This window comes from Anas platyrhynchos, chromosome 13 (genome assembly GCF_047663525.1).
Source record: "Anas platyrhynchos isolate ZD024472 breed Pekin duck chromosome 13, IASCAAS_PekinDuck_T2T, whole genome shotgun sequence".
NCBI classification, from domain to species: domain Eukaryota; kingdom Metazoa; phylum Chordata; class Aves; order Anseriformes; family Anatidae; genus Anas; species Anas platyrhynchos.
Genome location: NC_092599.1, coordinates 4149990 through 4171818, shown reverse-complemented (window position 1 = coordinate 4171818; position 21829 = coordinate 4149990). Strand labels below are relative to the sequence as shown.

Genomic DNA, 21829 nt, shown 5'->3' with positions numbered 1-21829 from the left:
ACACCGGAGCAAGCAGCTGATAATGTAATACATGACTCCTGCGAGGCACGAGTTAAAGTGCTTGTTCTCTCAGCTGAATGATTTTAAAGATCTTTATATTCTATTTCCCAGGGGGGATAATTACTCAGTATAACAGAGACTCTTCAATTTTTTTTTTCCCCCCCTGCTCCTAAAGGAATTGGATTTAAAACTGGGGGAAGGGAAATTTAATGCAGAAGCTTACACAGTTTTAGGCACAGCGCAACATTTAAAGGCTGAACTTGGATGAAATACAGCAACCTGCCTTCGCCCAACCCACAGAGTGGAAAACCAAGAAGTAAGTGTTTACAGGAAATAACAGAAGCAACAGAAAAAAGGTATTTTTAGGACTTTTAACTCCAAAAAGCTTAAAGTTAAATCACAAATCCAAACAGCTTCCAATGTAAACATGGGTTTCAAATGTTAAAGAGCTGCTTACTTGACATTGCCCAAATTTATTTAGGTAAAGTACTTCCAAATTTATTATTATTATTTTTTAATCAAGAACTTGATAATTGATCTTTTCATTTTCATTTTTTAAGTTCCAGACGATTTGAGAAGTTGCCAACTTTGTAACAGAGGAAACATCTTCCTTACTCCTTAAGTAAAAAAGAAGGCAGACAGAAACCCCAAGCAATGCACAGCAAGGTTCATACGGCCTTGCAGGTAAGTCATACAGGAATAGCTGCCTTGCAGGGAAATTTGTTTCCTGAACACACCAGAGAGAAGCTGGGTTATGCTCTAAGTCACAGGAGTTTGCGTCCCTTTCAGAAAGCATTTTTCTCCTTTGCTTTTGAAACATGTCCTTCCTCCTAACTTCACGCACATACTCGTGTATGTGCCTCCTCCCACAGTAGGGGAGGTTAACAACATGAAGGCACAATTATTTTTGTCCTATTACGTGACTGTCCACAAGAATGTGACAAGCTCTACAACCTCAACTTGCTTTGTTACAGAGAATATTGCTTTCCTTGCATCGTGGCAGAGAATACGTGGTTCCTTTTAATTTCATTGACGCACAGTTTCCTCTGCTGACACATCTTCAACTCCAGCAACCTCAGTCTCACTACCTGTTTTACTATTGGCATTATAGATAGAAAATCAATTTTTCAAGCCCCGTTTATCCACATACCTTTTCTATCATGTCTGTCACTGTTTCCCAATCGTGTACGTGTTCTTTGGCTTTTATTTATTTCTGCTATTCTAATTTTTCCTCCATATTCTTCCTGCAAGATGTTCTGTCCTTGAAATCCCTTCCTTAAAAACTCCTTCCTCCTCTTTTAGTATTTTCTTATAACAAAGTTAACACTTGGGATAAAGAAACATGCTGCATAACCAAGTCAAGTATTAAGGAGATGTATGGCATCGTGTCCATTTTTACATTACTACTTCTCTGTGCTCCAGATTACTAATGACAAGTGGTACAGAAGAAAATACACAGCGAGATGCTCATTTTATTCAACACACATTATTTTACTAAATTAGATGTGTGGTACCCCTGACAGATAAAAGAATGGCCCCTCTAAAGCAGCAGGTTTTTCAGCCCTCTACTCTCACATGAATTTTTATCAATGAATTCAAAGAGAATGAATGAAAATGCTGGTGCCTGACAGCGGTGAACATCTGCCTTACTGGACAATGTAAAACTGCAGAAGGCATTCTTCTGAACATCTCGTTTCAATTCCTCCTGAGTGATCAAAGTAGACTACAAGATAACGATAATTAAGTCATAAAACAGCTGCGGCTTCCAGACTCACGTGTACTCCTTTTTCCTCAAACGATCTGCAACTACCGAAAGAGGAGATGCTTTTTATCTTTACAACAGATAACCAAAACATGGCATTGATTCAACCTCACAAACAGATATTCTGCTTGAATGAGTGAATGCCTGCAAAAGGCCAACAATTCCACCCATCCTCCTGCTCCCCAGATCTGCCTTACCTCAGCTGTCTCCCATGGGGTCCCAGGGAACAGTGTTGCGGCCACCACAGAGCACCAGGTCCCAGAGCACGTTTCAGAAAAAAAGAAAGGGTGCAGACTTCATGCAGACCTGCACCACCTTTTCTAACTGCACCACCACCAACTCAAGAATCACATTACACCAACCAGAATAGGAGTCTTCTGGTAAGCCATAAAAAGCCTAAAAAAATATTTTCATAGAAAACACAGAATGATTTGGCTTGGAAAGGACCTTAAGGATCATCTAGTTACAATCCCCTGCCACGGGCTGAGCCACCTTCTATAGATCAGGTTGCTCAAAGCCCCACTACTATTTTTTAGCTCTTAGCTGCATGGGATATTTGATTTTAACTGGATTTAAAAGAGCATGAATAAAGTATCTTTTCAGTTACTCAGATTTCTTAGCAGATGAAACGTTTCCTCCCAATTTTTACTCTGGTCATCAAGTCTCTTCCAGAAAAAAATGGAAAGCCTACAGAGCTCAACATTTCAAATGTGAAAAATAAATTCAAACTGTCATGCTCTTGACAAATTTATACATAAAAGCAGCAAACTCCACTCCCCAACTTTCTAATCTTTTATATTAAAAAAAAAACAAAAACACAAGGCACTTGAAGAGCAGCATTGTGTCATTGCCCCCCTCCCGTTTTCCTGTGCAAGGGACTAACAGAACTGCAATTAGCTATCAGTCCATCTTGTTTAAGGGAATTATCTTATTTCAAGGAGAACTGAATTTGAGGAGTGCACTTCACATCGGCCTTAAGAAAAGGTGGCAGTACTCCTTGGACAAAAACAAGGCAAACAGCATTAAAATCAGAGCATGGAAATGCTTTCAAGGGATACTGTGGGTCTCTGAGCTGACAGTTTCCCTGGCTGAAAGATAAGGAGCAATTCAGGAAACAGAAGTGAGACGGCAGAAGTGAGATATGATGTGTGAGAGACTTGCAGTAAACAGGTCCTGCTGTTTCCAAAATCTTTTGAGTAGCATTTTAGAGATTAAACAGCAAATACTTTAATTTTTCAAGTATGATTAATGGAAATGCATGATTACTTTAAGACATGCTCATTCCGTATGCACATCGTGGTAATGATATCTTATTATTATGGTAATAGTGTTCTTACATAAACCTGCATAATAAGCTTTAAAGGTGCTACACAAGATAATTATTAGTTATCAAGACGTCAGTTGCTTAAGGAAAATGCTTAATTACAGGTTAAGCTGATCAGATGCATGTTTTGTTTAATGTACAGCTTCAAGAAACAGGTAACAACAGAGGCATCTCAGGTCCTGTCCATTAGTCTGAAATTAAAATTTCAAGACAGAAGTACTGCAATCCTTGCCTAGGCAGCAGGGAAGTTTGTCTAAAAGAAACAATAGATGCTGTTCTACAGATCTCAGATTATAAAAGTAAAACTGGGGTGAAAAGAACAAAGAACTGAAGAGATTTGGTAAATAAAGGGAGACAGATAACAGGAAAAAAAGAGGATTATGGCAGCAGAAAAGGGAAAGCTGAGTGTAGGATGGCAACTTAAAGGACTGATCAACAGACAAAACTGTAAAGTTTAAACAAGCTACAGTCTACAATTACACTGCTGTACAGGAACTGTAAGAGTACTTTCTGCCCCAGTGGCCTTTCAGAAAGCAGAGATGGTTTTCTTACCTTTCCCTTATTTCTGCACCTCCTGTAGTGCTGATCATTCAGGATGATCACCAGGAGAGGTGAGGGTAATGGGGACTGAGTGCAGTGCCCAGTGACACAAGGGGCAGCTGGGGTGGGTGGGAAGCAGGACACGACTTCCCCAGCTACAGCCCGAGGGGCTCTGGTTCTACCTTCTGCTACAGAGTAAAGAGGGCACTGGGCTCTGATGAATGAAGATAGCTGACATCTCCAGAGCACAGAGGTACCATACGAGGTCTCACAGAGGAAGACATACTGCAGGGACTTGCTTTTTTGCAGGAAGGCTTATGTTAGCCAGAAGGAATGGTAACCTACCAAAATTACCTACCCAACCACAGCAGGTGAAGACCACAGGACTTGGGGAGATGCATCCAGACATAAGATCCCCAAACAGTTTTCTGTCTGGGGACAAAAACCAAGTTTTCACCAAACATTAAGTTAAAAAAAAAAAAAAAAAAGTGCTTCTGTATAATATGCTCATCAGTCAGAAATAGCACTATGAAAGGAAAAGGTTTAAAGAAAAAGTGTTAATGGGCCAGGCCTTTCCATCTGCCTGGTATCTGCCTTGCATCCAAATCTCTTGCTTGGCAGTTCAGCTATCTTAAAACAAACAAACAAGAAAACAAAGAACTTGAAAAATATGAAAATCAGCATTCTACTCCTCATTCTACATGATGGGTGGTACTGCATACTCGATCACAGCATTGTGAGTTGCATACCTAAAATGCTGTGCAAAGTATTTGCAAACATAGGAGTAAATAGTCAAATTGGCATGACAGCCTTTAAAAACAGGAGTCAGCAATGTTTCACTAAGGAATGAAAATAGTGTCTTCTTGTACTGGTACAAGCTTTAGCTTGCTCCTGTTTTTGTAAACAATAGAAAAATTATTTCTACTGAATCATAATCCTGGTTTTGCATTTTACAGATGTATACAAATAGCCACTTTTCTGAAGTCCGTGGTGTCAACTAGGTATAATGGATAACAAAACTTTAACACAGAGTTTTTGTTTTTTATCTCCCCCTGCTCAATCACAATCAAGTTAGTGCACAGAGCACTAAGCCATGGCAGATTGTGTCGTACTTGGGCAAGAACAGCTCAAAAACAACAAAAGCATGGGAACCTGTATATCAAAAACCCTGACAACAGCCTTGGTTACCAGCCTGGTATTTGAATGCGACCTAACTGGTCTTGGAACTGAGATTCATAACTCAAGTCTCGTTGTATGAGGCTGTTCCAATGTGTCTTGGGCCTGTTAATTGTGTTACAATGGGAATCAGTCCCTAACAATACTCTAACTTGGCTCTACAGAGCTGACAAGCCCTGTTTTAAATGTAGAACACTTTCCATTAATTATATTTAAGCCTTACAGGCAAGATAAACAACGCTCAAAGAAACAGTAGATACTTCAAGTGCAGGCTTGCCTCCGCAGTGTTGTAGGCTCCACCAAGTGAGACAGCAGGCCTGCCTTATTGCTAAGCAGCCATCCCCTGGTAGGCCTACAGCTCCCTGAGAGCCACTCAAAGACAAACTAGCAGCACGCTGTGCCAGCCAGCAGGGCTGACAGGTACAAAAAGAGCAGTTAAATAACTTATCTCCACTCGACAGGAGCTCCGGACACCTAGGATTCATCTAACAGCAAAGCTGCTGCGTTAAGCTAAAGGCTTCCCGTCTGCTGGGTCTTCAGGTACTCCCAACAGCCTCCGTGTGCTGGAATGGCTCCACGAGAAGCCACGGAGCTTAAGGAGAAAGCATCAGTCTATATTTAAACTCTCTCTCCTGACAAGGCCTGGCAAAATTCAGACTTAGGAGAGAAAGCCTCACAGACATCCTTTTTCTCAGATACAAGAGATAAGATAACAAGCAGCACGCCCAGCCAGTACAACCACTTTAAAGGTGTTCCAGATGACAGACCTGGCAGCACTGCTTGCAGTTTCCCACAACTACGTGTACTTGTTAGCTAGAGGCACCCTAAGTACAACCCCAGGGGTATTACTATCTCAGGCATCACTGGATTCAAACCCCAAGCAGAGCCCCAGCAGCTCAGGCGGAGGGCACCCAGGTGTAAGGATCTGCACGGCACTGAACACCGGGTAAGCTCTGAGGGGTAAGGGAACTCTGCCTTGCCCCAACGGCAAGGGACAGGCTGCAACCTGACGTACCTGCTGCTTCAGCACCGACACCGGCCACCAGAAGCTGCAGACCCTGCAGCTCGGCCCTTTTCCTGCCCACAGGGGGTCTCACCGGATTCCATCCATCGCTGTCTTCCAAGCCCATTTTGGCTTATGGGGCTACACAAGGGGTCTGAAGAGACCTTGTTCAACATTCAGCCCATTGATAATGCCAGCATCGACTTCCTAAAGGAATTCTGTCATCATCTGGATGAAAATTAGTCTCCCTAAGGCAGCAAATCTACTGCTTAAGGTCCTTCGATGCAGAGGACTCAGTAAGTCACAGCTGACCACACAAAAAAGAAAGTTGATACAAGAGTGATGCAGCTGAACAAGCACCCAGCTATTCCTACAAAGACTTGAGAAGAAAACGTGTTGTTCCTCCACCTAAAATTTAGATGTCAGCTTCCATCCAGGCCTGCACAGCTGCTTCAGCAACCAAAGTGGTGATCTTCAGGGAATGCCTTGAAGATGGTAACTGTGCTCCCCTTTTTAAGTAACACGGAAAGTCACTGGAAAAGCACATTCTGATATCCAGGGGTGCCTGATAAGGTGGGAGAGGAAGACACACTGTTGAATTACCCTAACAGGACTGAAACTTCAGGGCTTTGGGCCAACACTAGCATGCTTCTGCTAGAAACCCAACTAAAAGTCAAACATCACTCCACATTTGAAAAACAAACCGCTAATAAGAAAAAAAAATGATTTAATTCTCATGATACAGAATTGAAAGACAAATTGATTTTAATAAGATACTCAAGACATGAAGAAGTCTAGATTTGATCGACCCTGACTGTAAAACATAGAAGCAATAACAAAAATGACATTGAACTGAAAAGCAGACTTCATTAATGTAGAAACACCTAGAGTCAACATGCACAAAAAGCATAAATGGTCAAACAATGAGATTAGATAACAAAAAAATCCTCCAGTCCAGGAACATAATCCTTACAAACAGACATTTAGCTGCAATCGTAAGAAACTCATCACACTAAACACACCATCCATTTGCTGAAACTGCTCCGAAAGCCTCGGATTCTGTGTGGAGATAAGGCCTCTGACTCAATTACACCTTTTAGCGTGTTTTATACGAGACACCATATTTCACCACATTTTATTCCACTTTCAAGGTTATTCCTAATGAGTGCTTCAACTTATCCTCGACGCAGCGACCTCCAAAGAGAAATGGTTTTGAAAAAACCAGCTCAGAATTAGCCCAGACTTTTTGCAGTGTTTATTTGCTAGAAGCGGTAATGCACACACCGAGAGTGAGCCCCCCCCTCCAAATTAAGCTCTGAAATTAATTCACAGCAGAGTCTATAGGCTTGATAGATTTTAAACAGTGATGAACAACTCGCCTATCTGTACTCTGTTCTACCACAAACTGCAAAAAGATCCTAACTTTACATTATTTTTACTGAAAACTACCTTATGCACCCCTCTACCCCAATTTCCCACAGGCTTGGGGAACTATACACAGATTTTATCCAGTTCTGGGAACACAACCGGTCTCTACTGTGAAATATAACTCAAACTTCAACGAAGCAGAACAACACTACCCTGAAGTCTGAGGCATGAAGTGGAAAAGAAAAATACACATTAACTGAGCCAAAGGGCAACCCTTTCTTGGAAAGGAAATGCACTCATTCGGAAGAATACAGATAGCACTTTTCTCTCTCTCCATACACAGACGATACCTTAGGTTCCTAACGAGCAGAGAAGTTCTGAAGTCTAAAATTTTACATTTCCTTCTTCAAAAATGGCACATCTACCCTCAAAACTCCTCTTACGGTACCAGTAAAACAGAAAGCCATTCCTTTATGGAATAGACAACATCTAAAAGTTGCTCTTTCCAACCTTTACTGTTACTTCATCTGTTTTCCTGAGATGCACCATCTGAAAGGTGGCCAATCATAACCCCACCTGACTCAGGAGATCTGAAAGAATCACGGAAAAGGTAATATCATTAACAGTCAGTGAGATAAACTCAAGCAGCACCATTCAACAGTTCTGTGCGCTTAGTTTATTACATATTTTATAGTAAGAGGCAGAACCAATAAATAACCCCATTAAAATCTCATTAACTCTGATCAATGCGTACCAAAGCTAACCTAACAACAAAGCTGAATTTAATGTGCTTGTGAAGGAGAAAGAGGACCATTTTCTTCAGGACCTGGCTAAAAATTGACCTAAACTTTAACTAATCTTCTACATTATCTACAGCAAAAGAAAGACAGATGAGTGTAAACACAACACAAACAATGCAACATCTGTTCACACGATTTAGTACGAGACTAACCACTATCTTTATAGGTAAAAAAAAAAAAAAAAAAAAAAAGTCTCCAGAACACAGCACTGAAAACCACACAGTTTATAAACATCCTTATGAAAAGCCAGCTGCTAAAATAACGCGCCCAGTCTATTCAGGATGTGCAAGTGCAGGTAAGAATTCACTCTTTCCATTTCTCAAGAGAATGGATTCTGATTTTTAGCCTAAATGATCTAGGTCTGCACACTTATACTGTCTATACTTACTGTTAATTATATCCTTTGTAACAAATTTTCAAAATAACAGGCAACTTCAATTAAATTTAAGAGAAACTACAGGTTGAAAAAGATCTTTGAAGTCCTGCTTGTTTCATGAAAATAAGCAGAATCACATCAGAAATAGACAGCCCCATGAGAAGGGCAGGCAGAACACAACCACTGTGTGCTGGGTTGGTGAGAGACCACAGCATGCACATCCCAACTGCAGGTACCAACCAGCCCATCGGCGCTCAGACCAGCTGCTGCCCCTTGCCTGGTGGAGGTGTCGAGGGCTGAGAAGAAACCAGGGCACAAGGATGGGATTTGTACAAAGTTTATAGAACTTTTTTCCCCCTTCTTCCTCCTTTGTAGACATCAGACAAAGTGGAGACTGGAACCGTATTCGCTGCTCACCGAATCTTTATCTTAAAGATAAGCAAATCATGCCATAAAAATGGGAGTACTGGGTTCAAAAAAGTCTCCCGTTTGGAGGGAGAACAGACAAGAGAAACCCACCGCTCGTCTTCAGGTGACAGACAGGAGTCCTGAGCACAAAACAAAGGCTGACGTGGAAGAATCCAACAGGCTTATGGGCAACAGAAAATGCTTTCATCCTGAAATTCTGGCTTCCAAAGGGCATTGCCTGAATTCTGAGCTAAGAGCGATAACTTACGCTGCGAGCCAACTCACAGTCATGTAAACACGAACTGCTATCTACAGAGCTTAAAGTATTACAGGCTGTTAAACATAAATCAAATATGAAACGCAGCACCATCATTTCAATTTAAGTGACTTCTTTATGTTAATAAATCTGAGTATTTCAAGTGACTTTCCCTCCATATTTATTCTGTAGTTCCACAGCATTTCTTTCATAAAGAATCTAAATACTGTATGAGCTGAACTTCACATTTATAAATATTTAAAAAAAAGATGAAGCTTTCCAGTGTAACATTTTACTTTCATTACTTGGTCTTTTGATAAGTTGAAACTAAACATATCATGGATTATAAAAGAAATCAAGGACAGCTTATGTATATGATGCTACGAAAATATTCAGAAGAAAAAACAGGCTTGTAATTAATACTGGACTATAAAAAGAAACTGAACAGTGTTTATGTTGTAAGAATGCTTTAACTGAGTTTAGAAACAGCTCAGTGTTGCCAAAATAGCTTCAATAAGTTGCAACCAGCCTAAACATCCAGCAACTGCACGGCTTCCAAAGTTCTATATGGTAAACAACATAACGCAAGATTCATAGGAACTCGCCACAGAACAGACAGAGAAAGGAACGGATTTTAAGATGTGATAGCAAGTGTTGGCTGTATGACAGAAACAGAACGCCAACACTTGTCCTATGTCAGCAGCATCTCACTTGAAATTTCTCAATTGCTGTTACCTGTAGCTTGGGCTTCACCGTGGCCTCCTCTCGTCTCCTCTGCCACCACCCTGTGCTTGCAGGGCACCTCGTATCGGCTGCCCCGGGGCAGGATCTCACCTCTTACACCTTTTGGAGGCGATGAGGCCACGTCCCACCGAGATGGCCGCACACCTGGCTCCCCACCACGGCAGGAAAGCCTGCAGCCATCGTGCAGCCCGCAGCCACGGTCCTTGAGGGAAGGAGTCCCCAGGGAATAGTGGGGTCAGGTCCCAAGTTAAACGATCATCCCAACCCCTTCAGCACGGTTTCTCTCGTGCCATCCCTGTTCAGTCGTGAGATGTACGGGGGAATCACCGCAAGGGGTGGGAGCAGGCAGATGAAACAGAGGCAGCACTGACAGGGCTGAAAACACAACAGGAAGGCATTATCAGGCTGCACATCGGCTCCCCGCTTTGATCACAGCTGCACGCTCCACCTGCTCAGCAAGGCAACAACTACACAAGCCCATCCTTCCCCCGTCGGAGCAGAAGCCAGCCGAGATGTGCCGACTGCAGACACGGCACCGAGCGCTGACCCTTCGGCAGGCAGGCAGGAGCTGCCTCCCCACAACTTGGGGAAATCAAAGCAAAGGCCTGAGGGGGAAAAAACTGGCTTTCTTCTTCCCCTTCTCTACCCGCAGCAAGGTGCATGCAGACACAGCCTGAAGGAATACGAGCTATAGAAAAGCGATGGAATAAATAGGGGAAAAAAACAAGAGAGGAAAGGAAAGGAAAACATCAAAGGAAACTGCAGCTAGCAGCTGGGAGGAGAGATTAAATCCCTTGTTAGAATCCATGCTTTACAGGGCTTGCTAAAACATATATAAAGGGAAATTTCTGGCATTATACCCACCTGCCTATCACATTTTTCAGCCTTTGGGGCAAACACTGTTTTGCTTTAAGCCTCTTAAGTCAGTATATTACATTACTTGGGTATTGTTATTTACAAAGTGCTCCGTGTACACCTACTGCTCTGCAGACAATTGAAGCGACACCTCGGGCCTTAAATAAGATGCAATATTTAATGAGAAGCATGGCAGCTCAGGATGACAGTAAACAAAGAGAAACTATATTAAAAACATGCATCAAAATAGTGAAAGATGAGACAAACACAATGTGCCTGCAAATTCTTAGTTGCTATTTTTAAATCAAAGAACTGTGATCTAAGGATTAAAAGCAGATGACTTGGCATGAAAATAAATAAAATTTGGGTCCTCTACCAATTCAGGCACCAACTGCTCATGCACTCTGATCAATTGGTAAGCCCTTACCTAAGGTCTAAGTGCTAAATTATAGCATTTCCTTTTATCTTTTTATCTAGAAAAGCCTATTTTAGTAACAAATCGTGAAGAATCTCAAATACTTTCTGCACCATATCCATAGCCAGTGTTTGAGCCATGAGGTATGAACCACAAGTTACGCTGTCTTGATGGAAATATAAAACAGTACAAAAATCACCCAACAACCTAGGGAGAATGTGGGAACTCAACATACTGCTGGTCTGAATTTTTCCTGTTTCATATTCAATTAGATGAATTTTAGCTGCATTTTTGTTGTTTTTCTTGTATTACACAATAGCTAAACAACAAATCTCTGCCCCAGTATACTTACAGACGTGTCAAAAATCAATCTTTCTTAGGAATGACCCACTAAGTTTTTCCAGTTCTTTGCCATAACATGGGTCATTCAGACATGCACATTCTTTTTCTCCTCTAACTCTCACCAATTTTCAACATTTTTTAAAAGTAGACTCTAGAATTAGTCAGTCTGTTAGCAGGCTCACAAATGATGCAGTCTGAGGTCGTGCCACTTTTCTCCTAAGCGATACCATTCTGCTTCTTCAGTGAAACATCGCACACACGCTCTTACCTACTGAGAGATGAATAGGTACTCAAGTTCAAACTGTTCTCAAGCATGACCCAAGCTATTTTTCCTGCCCTCAACTGTCTTATGTTCTTCAATTCATAACCATGATCTACAATCTCTTATTGTCAATGTGCCATCTTATACTTGATTGTATTAAAATGCATGTTGTTCAAATAAGCATATGTTGCCAATCTGGGTCAGTCTGTGCAACTCATCTGTTCAAATCATTATTTCCTACTTTAGAAAAAAGAACAACTTTAAATGTCACCAGAAATTTTTATCTAAAAGAGACATACTCTGTATTTTCTTACAGATTGCTTAAGTTATCAGCTAGTACTCAGACAAAGACTGCAAAGACAATGGATGATCCTCATTTCATAAAGAAACAAAGAATCCTATCTTTTCCTTTTTTTTTTCCTCCCTTTTTCCGGTATTTCCTAGAACACTGACACATCAGTTACTCCAAGGATCAGTGGTACGTAAACTGAAATAGGTGTAAAATGAACCTCAGGAGCCTGCAAAGATCCCATTTGAAGCAGCAACTCCCATTACTGGTAAAACTTTGAAAACCAGCTGAAACATCTGAAAGTTAATACACTACCACAGGCCAACAAAGAAGCGGTAGAAAAGCAAACCTAAAGCAGCACGATTACTTCAAGCAGTAAGCAAACGTAATCTGCATGCTGAACTAGCTGCCAGCAATAGGAATGCCAGTTTGCAAAGCCTGGTAAGAGAGAAATACATTAACAGAGGCTTGTAATCGTGAGCTACTGTTGCAAGGCGTTGCAGGATAGCCACAAAACCAGATAGAACAGCTTCTTACTTCATTCACTGAAAAAGTGTGATCACAGTGCAGCACACCAAGATTTTTTATTTTATCCCTTGTACTTGCTTGGACCTCAATATTGAGTGGAAACTGCAAAGGAAAGAATAACCTTCAAAACATGATCTCCACAGTCCAACAAGTTGTTTTGTTTTACACAGAATGTGGGGGAGGAATTAAGGGGCTTCAGTGTATCCCAATAACAATACCATTCAAGAAAAACAGTGAAAAATATAGTTCTTTAACTACAAAATATATCAAAAGAAGGCATTTTGTAATGGTGGCAAGGAGATTGTTGACTAATAAATAATATAACCAGCTACATGAGAGCATTCACTAAAAGCAGATGCTAATGGCAAGGCTGCTTTCAAAGCAATGTGAAAGCAATTTTGCTTTTCTCTGCACCACCTACTTGGAGTACTGGAATTTTATCAAACCTGTAATTCCCGTATCTTTCAATAAATTAAGCTTAATTTGGCAGTAATGAAGGTAAAGTAAAACCTACACTACAGCCAAAGCAGACTGCAGTTGACCATGGAAGTGTAATTCACATAAAATACAATCCTGTGAGTTGTATTCTTCCTAAGATCTTAACTGTAGGAAATGCTTAAACATACCGTACCAATCAGTTTAATCCCACAAAACCAAGAAACAGGATTTTCATCCAGAATATATTACTGCTTATGCTTTTGTTCTTCTGAATCATGGCTGCTGAATCCAAGAGGTTAACAGCTGAAAATTAGCATATTCTTCTAACAAGAGAATGCTTTCAGCCACTGATTAATACTTCTTCTCTGCTAATGATCCCCACACACACATACACACACACACACAAAATTTAATAAACTAGCTTGCTAGTAGCATACCATTTAACAGTCTGTTTGGATAGTTTTGTTTCTGAATCTTCCTTTCTGAACTTAGTATTTTCATCACAGATACGTGATCATCAGATCTACTCCATTCACCTCTCATTTGAGGGTAGTCTTTAGCTGGACGTTACAGGTAAGTTACTCCTAGGAGCCACAAAGAGAGAATAGGACTTCAAGAACATTAACCCTGTAAGTAGCAAAAGAGCAAAGACTGAAAGATTTATGAAAGTCTGTTTTTCCTCTATTAAAGTATTTTGATCTTTCCAAAGGTCCAAACCACTGAAAAAAAAAAAAAAAAAGCCAAGAAACAGATGCAAAAATGGCACAAAGTAGTTTCTACACGACCTTCCAGAGTTTTCCAGATCTCAGCAAATAATAACAGGATCAAATTTTAAGTTTGCAGATAGATGATCAATTTTACAAATATTTTTTAACATATAGCTATTTATATTCTCCTAAAGACCATAGTATTTGACTACACAAGCTTAAAGATGTTATATGTTATAAAATATTTTCCCAAATCTAACTGAAGCTTGAAGCAGTTCTTTCAGGAGGGCTGTCATATGTAAGCTGCCCTTAAATGCTCTTTGCCCTACAAGCAAGCACAGAAGAGTATATGGGGGAGCCAATGTAACAAAACAGAAGGAAAGTACTACAAATAAGATGCTCCACAGAGGACAGAACTTGATGTAAATTAATAACAGACACATACAGTTATGCTAACAGCTGAATAAACGGAAGAGGCTTTTGACCATTCGATGGTACAGTGTGTTTAGATGGGCACAACAGCAAGCTATCAGCACCACTCTGATTATCAAATGTATGTTTGGAAAAAAACATGAGTAGGCTGCCTTTTTTCTTCCCATATATAAACAGTTGATCACTTATAAAATAAATATTTAATATCAGTTAAAACCAACAAAAGAGGTCAGGACCAATATACAGAAATCTTCCCTCTACCAAACCACAGCAATGGACTAAAACTATGATACCGAAGGCTGAGATCCTTATTCCCCTACTTTAGTGCCTTTATCATTTCTAATCTTAAAAATCCTAAATCTCGCCGATCTTACTTTTTTCTGAAAGACTTGTACTCCTTGATGCCTTTGCAACAGCAGCCCATAAACCTTCAGGCCCACATTACGCTGTATTGATTAAAAGAGTAATTCAGAAAGCCTAGGGAAAAGGGAAGGGGAGCTGAACAATCACAGTCAATCTCATCACCTCAATGACACACTGTGAGTGTAATTAATCCTACATTTATTTAGAGAACTTCACACCCTACACATCAAGCAGCAACTCCCTGCTGGCTTCTGACTAGGTAATTATGTTGTAACAAGGACTAGGTTTTGATTATAACAAAGAGATGAAAAGGAAAACAGAGCTATGAAGCTAGGATATCTTTTAGGGTATGTCTAACCTGCAAATCAACAGAAGCAAACGGAACATGTTTAGCAATATTGACTTGGCTTTAGTCTAGTTCCAATAAAGATACCAGCTTCTACAGAGGCTGCATAAATGACACCAGGGATCCTGGTTCTTTAAAGCTTACTCTAAAGCAAACAGTCCATGCTTGAACTGGCACGTTATAGCTGGAGTCATCCAAATTAGCAAGATTACATTTGTCGTAGGTGTAAGTATATGTACTCTGCAACGAGGAGGTGTGACTGCAGAGCATGTACACACCAAAGCAGCCTGTGCGCAGGTGTCATAAATCAAGTTGCAGGCACAGTTCCACGGGACATGCTGAAGCAATTTAGTGGCTCATCCCTCTTAACGTAATAGATCTCCTTTACCGTGAGTCAAATCTACAGCAACACACCATGTGAATAATGACTTCAGAATTTTTTGCAGTAGAACAGATCATGAAAAAAAGATGAGATGGTAAGATAAAACTATGCTGTTGGAAATACAATGCAAATTATATGGGATCAAACATCTTACTCTTCTGCATTCCTTGAACCCACGAACTTTGGAGATGTATAAACCATAAAGCTGCCTAAGTGTAACTACCCCTGGAGAACTGCCAGGGGCCCTACCAGCTCTAAATCCATTTCAGGAACACAGGAAACATACGTTTACCAATAATGAAGTGGTATACGTTTAAACCCAAACATGTATTTAAATGTTAGGTAAACATACTTTAAATCGGCATGGGCTCAATTGTTTTCTTCCACAGGGATGCAGAACGGCACGCACTTAACTGCTTGCACCACGACTCGAAGCTGTTCAGCCCTGCACTCCGCCACTGATCTTACAGCCAGCAGCATCACACGGCTGAGCTACCAACAGAGAGCGGTGCAAACTGGAGTACAAAGCACTGGAGAAAGACATCAGGCTACACAAAGGAACCTCAGCACAGCAGAAGTCAGTGGGTGAACTACTCTGACATCTGTCTGTAAGGGAAACAACTCCTATGGGGTCACAGACAGAACTATCCTCCAGCAAGGAAAGGGAAGGAAGAAGTTCTTCTGCAATAAACCCACACTTGATTCCCCACTCTTCACAGCCCATACGTAGCTATGAGACTACCAGTGGTTCCCCAAAGCTCTCTCTCCTCTCCCTCATCTTCTTCTGCTTTTTATACCAGAATGGTGCAAAAGACAGAAAAGCTCAGACTTGTATTACAAGTCCAGTTGTAACCTCACTTTGGAGAGGCTGCCATATGTATCATAGCGGTTTGTAAAAGCTCTGACCTAAAGAAGAAAAGCATGCAAACCAGACAAATTAAATTTAATTTTATTATGGAAATGAAAGTAGTAACAGAAGTGACAGCAGGGTGGATGATAAGCTCACTTAGCAGGGGGATCAAATGAAGTGATGACATGTCATTATGACCTCAGGGGTTAAAGATGCAATTTTCCATCTGGCTGCATCTGGCTTTTCAACATAAATGTTGACACCACCTGCCGAGACTTACGACAAGCTGCCTGCATAGGTCTTTGTCGAGCTTTTGTTACCCAGGTTAACCTTTACTTTTCTCTCTCTTCTGATAGGTTTTGCTGAGCAACATGCTCCCTTCCTTCAAAACACGATGGAGTTAAAATGATTTTACGTGCCATTTTATACCACAGAACCGTATTTATTTCACAAGCAAGCTGGAAGCCTAAAAAGCAGGTAAAACTAAACTTAAGACTGCAAAAGAAAAGATGAAACTTCAGCTATACTTGCTAGTATCTTTTATTATCTAAGATTTTCAATAATTTACTTTTAGTTACAAGTACCTCAATAAAATCAGTTTCTCAAAAAATCCTTAGAATTAGAGCACTGGATTGTACTCACCATATCCAACATATTAGCCACCTGCATTTGTTTTTATTCAGAAGCTTAATCATTTCCAATTCCAGACACACTGTGCTTAAAATAAATCATCTTCTGCCAGCCCAGTGACACATTCACTTATTCATCTAATTTAGCCACAGCCAAACGATGATCTCAAACCATATTTGTAATCTGCTATTGACACACTGCTGGCTATAAGGTTTTGTTTCCACTCTGAAATTTAAAAGGTAGTAACTACCTGTGGTGCTCCCTTCCCAAAGGCTTCATCTTGACTATTACTCTCTTACTACCATACGATATATCCATTGTACTTCTGCCTGTGTCATTGTTTTTTTCCTAAACCTATGACTCCCAGAGTTTTCTCTGCCAGTACAGGTGAGCTAAAAATCTTGCTTCCAGCTGTTTTTAAAGTGCCCAGATTCTTCACTAAAAATAACCTACAATCTGTTTTAACTGTTAAACAGAGGCCCCAACCTCCACTAGGACTGGGTAACATCTCATGGAAAGAGAGGAAGAAAAGAAAAACCCTTCACAGATTTTTGAGAGTAACCTGGGACTACAACTATGAATAGAGAGGAGAAAACAGAGACAAAGAAGATTAATGAAGCTTGCACAGAGCAAAGAATAGCTAAGAAACAAAACAGAGAAAGTATCCAAACCAAGTGGATACGCAAATTATTTCATTAAAAGACCACTAAAGAAACCTATAAATTCTTTCCCCTCCCAAAACTCTTTCCCACAGAGGCAATTATCAGAGAGCTGTAACAACTTTCTGCCCCTGGAATGGCATGTGTACCACCCTTCCATCCCAACGCCTTACTCACCTTGGGGAGCTGGAACCCTTGTTCTTACCAGACTATTCCCCACTCCTTTCTAAATCTGTTAGGTATTTTCTGAGTGAAAAGTGGACTCAGTAATTGCCTTCAACACTTACAAGGGAAAAAAAAAGTGCCCCCACTCACCTAGAACATGCTTAACTTCAAGCACATGCTTCACTGCTAAACTGAACCAGGAATGACTTAAGCATATGCTTAAATGCTTTCCTGATTCAGGCAAGTTCATTCCTAAAAATATGAAATGGTTTCTACTGTTCCTCTTTCTCTTGTTCTCCTAATGACAGACAACTATTGTGCCATGTCATTATGACAGTAAGATAGCTTAATTGCCCTCTTTCCAGAAGCTGTCAGTTCTGCTTAACTGGTACATAATGTATGTGTCTGGCAGTAAATGTGTTAATGTAGCAGTCACTTATACCTACCATACATTCTTTTCTGCTATGTTTAAAGAAATTCTTGGGTTTTCTGACTGACCTCCTTATCAATGCATTCACTGATATGGGCAGCAGTGATATCACTGTTCTGTGACTCATTTCTTTGTGAAAGATCATGAAATAACTCCCTCTTTCATTTACTTTTTCAAGTCAACTTCAACCTGAACATGAATTTCCTCATACTTGTATTAAAGGTCTGGGTGAAAAGGACCCCCCAGGAATGGAGAATTGAAACAAACTGGCTGCTCTTGTAACTAACCAGGTTTCATCAATCAAAAATTTTGGAAACATCCATAATTGCTTTTGTGTATCATCACCTGCAGGAGCATGATCTTTTTAACATATAGAGAAGAATAAGACTCATTTATATGAATAGCACATACTAAGCAGTTGTGAACAAAAGGACTTTAACTTATGAAAGAGAAGTGAGCCAGCCTGCACGCTGCCCTTTCTGATTGTGAGAATTACCAAGCTCCCTCTATATCCCCTCATCACTTCTAGTATCTTGCACACTGACTATTTCTTACCCACAGATAACCCATCTTGAATTGTGAGCTAGAAGGCAAAGACTACGTTTACCCATTGTTAGGAAATCTCTATGTTGCTATATTATCAAACATGACAATGGCACTTTTTGTATTTGTATTAGAAGGCCGTGATTCCCAGATTCAGTCTGGAAGTGGCAGAGTCACTGTTTCCTCTCCAGAGGAGTGGAAGCCGAAGCATATTGCCAGGCAGAGTGAGCTGGCAAGCAACTACAGGGGCAACAGTATACAGCACACAGATTTGAGACACTTATTCTGGTGTTAATAATCAATTGGTACACCTGCTCTAGTTCATAAATCAACTGTTTCATACAGATTTAAATGGTCTGTATGTGCATTTTACCTGAATTGGAAGCTGTCAATACTGTAAGTAATTGTAAATTCAATGCTGAACTCGAATTTGTTCCAACCATCTTCCGGATGTTACATAAGTTCTCTAAAATCTCTTACTCCTAGGACTGCAATGGCATGAAAATTCCCCTAAAGCTGTTTTTCCCCTAAACCATTAATAATCAATGAAAATTCACACCTATATTTAAAACGCAACTCCTCCCTCCCTTCTCCAGTGATGCCACTAAATAAAAAAAATGAACTGGATGTCTTCTCCCATGTTGTAGGAATACCTGGATAACAAGGTTACGAAATGAAATAACTGAAAACATTTCCTTTTATAGGATGTAGCCTGTATTTTAATTTACTGATTATTTGTTCCTACATGCAGTATGCTACAAACCTTTCCCACATCAATAACAAGTTAAGAACTTACTTGGTTTTTTGAATCCAGACGCAGTAGTCTGTAATGAAGAGATCGTTAAGGAGGTAGGCAGGGTCGCTCTCCCTAAAAATCTTGTGAATGTCCAGCAGACACTTCAAAACCGCAGCTCTTCCTGGAAATAGATTTTTATTTCTGTAATTCACTAGAAATTAGTCATTATGATTTCTATCTTCTTCCCACCTTTGAGACTTTAATAACAGCTATCTACAACCACCTTGTAACTTTAACTTGATTCACCGTCTCAGAATTGCAGTCAGATGACTGCCCCTCAGCTCCCACATCTCTGTGGATGCAGAGCCTCCGACTTCAGCAAGAAAATCTCTGCAAGACTGAAGCCTCGAGGCACAGTCATGCGTGTAATTCTCAACAGCTCAAGAAGCCCCCTCCCCCTGCCTCTCCTTTCTTCTCACTGTATGGCTCTATACCACATCAAAAATAAAACAAGCTGGAAAGTAACTCGCGGATAACAAAAAGGTTATGCCCCATCATCATTCCCCTGCTGAAAAAAACATAAAGCCTATTTCTCTGTATGCCTACACAAACACCTGCATTGAGGAAAAATAAAGTTGGAAACACACAGCCCAGAGCAGGATCAGGCACCCAGAAGCCACAGCAATTGTGTAAGCCCGTGTAAGTGATACCATTGCCTAACAGCTAACAATTGCTTTAAATTAAGCAGAACTTTCCCTACTGCTCTTAGTTACAGAGTAACTTGGCAAGCTGAGCCTCCAGAAAGAAAAATTCACTTCAGGCTCAAGAAAGTGCCATTTGATGTCCAGTTGATAAATGCAGAAAAAGATAAAGCCTTGAACATTTCCTCATTCCACAACCAGAAATCTTTCTGCAGTCGGTTTGTTTCTGTTCATATGCAATTATTCCCTATTCGTAACTTCTCTTCTTCATGTAAATTCCAATTAACTAAAATCTCCTCCTTCAGTTTTCTGATGGAAGTTGCTAAGGGGTTAAAGGCTGGCACACTAAACAACAAAAAAAAAAATATTTTCACTGCTTAATGGGGGAAAAAACATTCAAATGAAAACAGCCACTACTGCAAATGGAATCTAATAACCCTCTCCCAAGAGACTGGCTCCTCCTAGGCTATGAAACCTGAACATGGATGAAATTACATTTTACAGAATTAAAAAAAGGAAAAAAGATCAGAACTCCCCCTGCTGTTTGAGCACAAAATTTTTGTTTGTTGCTTGTTGTGGAGTAATTCCATGCTGAAAAATATATAGACAGAGAAAGAAAGTGAAAAGATAGGGAAGACCATGGTATAGAAAGAGAACACAGAGCACAAAGCAATGGCAAACAAAAATAAAAAACGTGTATCGAAAGTACTATTTTGGAAAAGAAGCAATTGAAGAAAAGTCAGGAAAGAATGCAAAAGAAATGACAAATCCCAAGTATAACTGCTGAACTTTCAGACTCCATCACCATCAATGCCTGTCAAACCAAACCTGTCAAACCGAACTATTTTGACTACAAAGAAGTATGCTCTTTTAAAAAGAAATTATACATGGAATTAAAATTTTGCTCAACTTTTTGGTTCTAGCTGTCAAGCTGCCAGCCTGAACCATTTACAACATCCACTACATTTACTCAACTGCCAAGTAACTATGTAAATTAGTGACTCGAACACTAATTCTCAACAAAGAAGTAGTCCTTCTTCATTAATTACAATTTTAGATTACTGTAGCTTAACATCTCTGTCCTCACAGAGGCTGCAGCTCTAGCCAGCCTTAATCCCTGCTCAGCATGGGCATTCAGGAACACCAGAGCTGTGCCTGTGTTAGCAGAGGCAGCTCCCAGCTCCTCTTTCAGCCCACGGCTGCACGGTGAGCAGCTGCCTGTGCTGGTGAATCGCAGCATCTTCTGCACAGAGATGACTTCAGTGATGCCCACCTTACCTCTGCCTTGGAACACTTCCAAATCCTGTATATATTTAAAACATGCTATGCGTTCTTGTAATAAAAATATGATTTTGTACACCACTACGGGACACTTCATTTGTGAAACACGACCAGAAGATTACACTGTATTTACAAAACTGACTTTGAGTAAGTATGCAGATAAAGCATCCCAGAGATGGGGCACTGTAGTCTGTCTTCATGGTCTGGGGTGTTTTTCTGACTTTTCAGACAATTTGCTATTACAATTAACATACTGACTCTGTAATCTTATGTGTTTTTTCCCCCCATAATTTCACTGGAAAGGGAATATATAATTTTATATTTAACTTACAGATTAAGGAAATTATCTCTACTAAGTCACACTGCACATACCAAGATAGGATGGGAAACAAGACAGCTGCTTTTTTTGGCAGCTCAACCCTTCTTTGCTAAGATATGCCGACATTAATGTAGATTAAAGTTTCATCATGTTGCCTCTTAAGATCATACATCTCTTCTGTTACAAGAATAAAAAAATAACTTTGTGTCTGAGCGATACACGAGTGGGAATGCTAGATGGTGAAGGCAGGCTGGGAACAGCAGGGGTAAAAACGTGGCTCTGGAGGACTCTGTGACACTGCCATCAGCAATCCCATCCCAGTCCTGACATTCCAGGGGAGACTGATTTAAATTAAGTCAGCAGAAAGTTATATCAAGCGCAGTTAAGTTACACTGGAGG

At 40.3% G+C, this 21829-nt stretch overlaps 1 protein-coding gene across 9 annotated transcripts in view; it reads right to left on the bottom strand.

Moving 5' to 3' along the window:
* The window catches only part of SHQ1 (SHQ1, H/ACA ribonucleoprotein assembly factor), a 47371-nt gene that overhangs the window by 3019 nt on the left and 22523 nt on the right, over positions 1-21829 (bottom strand). For 6 of the 9 annotated variants that reach the window (XR_011812479.1, XM_027467619.3, XM_027467617.3 and 3 more), the window contains one exon: positions 19190-19310. Coding sequence is in view for 7 of the 9 variants with exons in the window: in XM_027467619.3 (XP_027323420.1) it covers positions 19190-19310 (121 nt within the window). In the remaining 2 variants the exon portion in view is untranslated. Of the gene's footprint in view, positions 1-9746; positions 10133-12457; positions 12551-19187; positions 19311-21829 lie in introns of those variants that run through there. The other 3 variants (XM_072044310.1, XR_011812480.1, XM_072044309.1) reach the window with 3 other exon arrangements.